Genomic DNA, 3,847 nt, shown 5'->3' with positions numbered 1-3,847 from the left:
AGTTTTTTTTTTTTTTCCTAAAAAAGATTGATTTCAAATTCTGTAATTCAAAAACTCTTATATGTAAAAAGTACTTTCAGATTAAGCTGCACAAAAGGTATCTCATGAATTATATAATCTGAAAGTAAAAAATAAAAAATACTTGTAGAAGTGTAATCTGAAAATTTCAAATTTCACCACTCAAAAGCCAATTTTTTAAGAACAAAATAAAAAATTTCGTATTTATGAGCTGTAGAACAAAAATATGAGTTACAAAAAAAAATCCCATTAAGCCTAGGCTCAAGAGAGAACACATATAGCTTCTTACTTCACTTATCTGAGAGATTATTTTTTACTCAATTGGATTTTTTTTCTTTTCAAATTCATGACCACTTGTTATTAAAGGTTCACTATGATTTCATCAAGAACACCAACAGGGCACGTGTCTGAAACATGGTTTGTTCATGAAACTCTCCTTCTGGAATTCAACAGATTTGACCCTTTTATTCCTTTTATTTATGAAAATCAACTCACACTTCTTCTCTCTCAATATTTATTTCTAATTTTCAAAATATTCTTCACTATTTATTACCATCACATATGTTGGAATTGTTTTCGATATATTATTAATATTTGAAGGGGTAAATTTTGAAATTATTATACTAATTTAGTGATTCATCTTTAAAAATACGTGAATTAGTCCTTTTTATTAAATTTTGTTAAATTTATTTAATATTTTAAATACATTTTATAATAATATTTGAATTAATATTAAAACAAAAATATGTTAAATAGTACAAACTATTTAAATCCTATAATAAAATACACGTTTACGTTTAAAATGAGATGTCAGGTAAACTTAATTATACCATAGATATTATGAAATAACAATACCTATTTATGTTTTAAATAAGGTGCAGAATAATAACTTTTGAAGGAAATAGGAAGAAAAAGTCCCTTCTAGTGTGTTTGTCATGGTCCATTCATTCTTCCTTATTTTGTCCTGTAGTTACGAGTTTTTTGAATTATGTTAGCAACAATTTTATTTTAATATTTGATTATAAATATTTTTTATAGAAATTATACATTTTTATTTGATGAGATTTTTCAATATTTAAATGAGACCATAAAAAATGCAGATTATTATTATTATTAAAATTTAATATTTTTTATTTTCATTTATGATAATTTTCAGTTTTATTTTTTTATTCGTTAAATCCTTACGGTATTATTTGTGATTTATGTAATATATTATTTTTAATACTAACAAAAGAATTATATTGACTAATTAAAAAATAAAATAAAATTAATGACATAGAATACTGAAATGAAATTACAAAATTATTAAAAGAATGTTATAGAAAACATGTTAAGATTTTGAATCTGTTTCTTGTTTCTACTTGTGGCTAAAAATTAATGTGTGGAGAAAAGAAAAAGTAATTACCTTAAAAGCATAGCATTTTGTGTGGGCAATGATAATAAACGGTACGGAACAATGTCGCATAGCCGCCACAAGAGACAAAGGAAGATAGAGATTGATAATGTTTTTTTTGGAGACAAACAAAAATCAATAAATATTTGATGCATTAATTTCTGAAAACACAATCTATTATCCATTCAATTTTAGTTTTTATATATATTATATTCAAAAAATAAACTACTTTTCTATGTTTGTAATATCGTTTTTAGAATTTTTTTTATCATCTATTATAATATTTCTTACTTCAACAATGTATTTATTATTATTATTTTTAAATATTTTAATTAATTAACATCTTTTTATTAGAAAACTACTGCCCAATAATGTTCTTTTATATGATTTATATATATGTGTTAAATTAGTTTAAATAATGAATTTGCTAGTATATTATTGTTCCAAAATTATCTTTATTATAACTATTAAGAAAGAAGATTTTATTATTTATTAAAGCTACATACAATAAATAATTATTATCATTATGTGTTCTGTATTTTTAATATTATGAATTTTATAAAAAAGTATTTATTTTATTATTATTATTATCATTATTATTATTATTTTTCTAATAGTAATATTTTATTCCAATAATTTTTGTAATATCTATTTATAATTATATTTTATTATCATAAAAAGTTAGATATACAATTTTGAAAAACATTTAAAAAAATTAAAATAAAATTAACTCATTAAATATTAATTAAATTTTGGAAATTAATATCCATAACATTAAATAGGTAAATTTGATAGGATAATTTTTTTTTTCTTCCAATGAAATGAATATGGTTATACATACATTAGACAAATAACAAATAAATAGATTAATCGCTAGTGATATAGTTTTTCAATCAAACTCAAAGTTTCACATCAATAATAAGAGACAATTAAGATAAGAAAAGTCACATAAATTTATGGATGCTATTTTATCCAAGTTTTGTCTAAGCATGTGTAAACCACACTTGAGTAAATGACAAATAATTTGATGAAATTGAAGTTTTATTAGTGATGGAAAGTAAAACAGAGTCATTGATTCTTCAACGACAACACAACATGGAATCATGGGACACACACGATCCTTAATTATGAATAAAAGTCCAATTCTACTACGTCACTAGCATTACTTATTACGTAACACTAGGATTCTAGAAAAATTGCTACAACCTGAAAATCAGAATATTCTTTGGTCTTGCTGCCACCATCTCACTGAAGCTTCAAGTTTCTGAGCCTGCAAGTTAAGACATGAAGAAACCAAGTTCATCATAACCAAATAAAAAAGGTACTTTCAGTGCTGTAACTTGATAAATCTGTGCATATGATTAACTACTGCTATACCAACTTGTGCTCTGTCATGAAAAATTCATTCTTCCTACAATTTATGGATGTTTTGCATATAGTACATGAACATCAGTGTTCATTTAGAAAAACTCGAGATTTGTGAAAAGTAGCTCATGAATTATGCTTAGGGGTCAAACATATGCATGAGTTTGTAGAAGATTTCACATAGAAAAAAGATAAATTTACATGGTGCAACCAGGGTTGGATTAGGTTTAAATATCGGTTCATCATATCGATATAGATTTAAAGTTCACTTCTGATTCTGAATTTTCTGAAAAAAAAAAAAAGTGATTTTAACTAGTGATAGAAGAAACAGAATGCATCACACTACCTTTTCTCCTCTTGAGAGCCTCCACTTTGAGTGTAATTTGGGAAGGGCACTTGACCTGATTCAATGTGCCTAACATCCCTGAGGAGGAGTTCATAGTGCCTCTTCACTTCCTCTGGGGTCTTACCTCCACCAACAGCCTTAGCAACATTGTACCAACGGTCAGGAGTGTCCTTGTCATAAACAGCTAGAGCCCTTTCAAAGGCCTTGTTGTCCTTAACACTCCATGACCCAGTGGAAGACATTGAACTTGATGCCATTGCAGAAGGTAGTATAACACAAAGGGTGTTAAGAAAAAGTAGAAAAGATTGAATCAACAGAAAGATGAACTGATACTGAAGAGAGGAAACAATGTGTGTGCTCCTTTTATAACCAGAGGTGGAGAGTTTAAAGTGGGGTAGAGCCAGTTGGAATGCAAATCTTGCCAAAATGAAGTAGAATTTGAATGATTTGTCTCCTCAGGAACCACAGAATAGAGCAGGACCAAGAAGTTCAGCAGCATCATGGGAGAAGAATCAGTATCTTCAAACAGTAAAAATGAGTGAGTGAATTCATATAACTTGACAAAATTACTTGTTCTAACCTCTCTTTAGCTACTTTTTCTTCACACACCACACAGAAAAACACTCACAAATCACATCAAGTTAAAATTGTACTTTGTTATTCTGTCTCAAGGTGGTGAAACTCCACACACCTTGATTGCAGAAACAGTTGAGTTGTGTTGAGAC

At 26.9% G+C, this 3,847-nt stretch overlaps 1 protein-coding gene across 1 annotated transcript; it reads right to left on the bottom strand.

The window, feature by feature from the left end:
- Nucleotides 1-2,434: 2,434 nt before the first annotated feature.
- Nucleotides 2,435-3,566, bottom strand: LOC114179443 (protein RADIALIS-like 1). Its single transcript, XM_028065789.1, has 2 exons — nt 3,123-3,566; nt 2,435-2,681 (listed from the first exon to the last, which is right to left on the bottom strand). The coding sequence occupies exons 1-2, from the start codon at nt 3,377-3,379 to the stop codon at nt 2,657-2,659; spliced, it is 282 nt and encodes a 93-aa protein (XP_027921590.1). The 5' UTR covers nt 3,380-3,566; the 3' UTR covers nt 2,435-2,656.
- Nucleotides 3,567-3,847: the final 281 nt, after the last annotated feature.

This window comes from Vigna unguiculata, chromosome 1 (genome assembly GCF_004118075.2).
Source record: "Vigna unguiculata cultivar IT97K-499-35 chromosome 1, ASM411807v1, whole genome shotgun sequence".
NCBI lineage: Eukaryota > Viridiplantae > Streptophyta > Magnoliopsida > Fabales > Fabaceae > Vigna > Vigna unguiculata.
Note: the sequence above shows the minus strand (reverse complement) of the source record. Positions and strands in the feature narration are given on the sequence as shown.

What these genes read in the sequence shown, in the direction of transcription:
- LOC114179443 (XM_028065789.1), bottom strand. Translation starts at nt 3,379, where the DNA reads ATGGCATCAAGTTCAATGTCTTCCACTGGGTCATGGAGTGTTAAGGAC. An exon ending in GGCTCTCAAGAGGAGAAAAG is followed by an intron (nt 2,682 to 3,122) that starts GTAGTGTGATGC and finishes CTTAACTTGCAG; the next exon opens with GCTCAGAAACTTGAAGCTTC.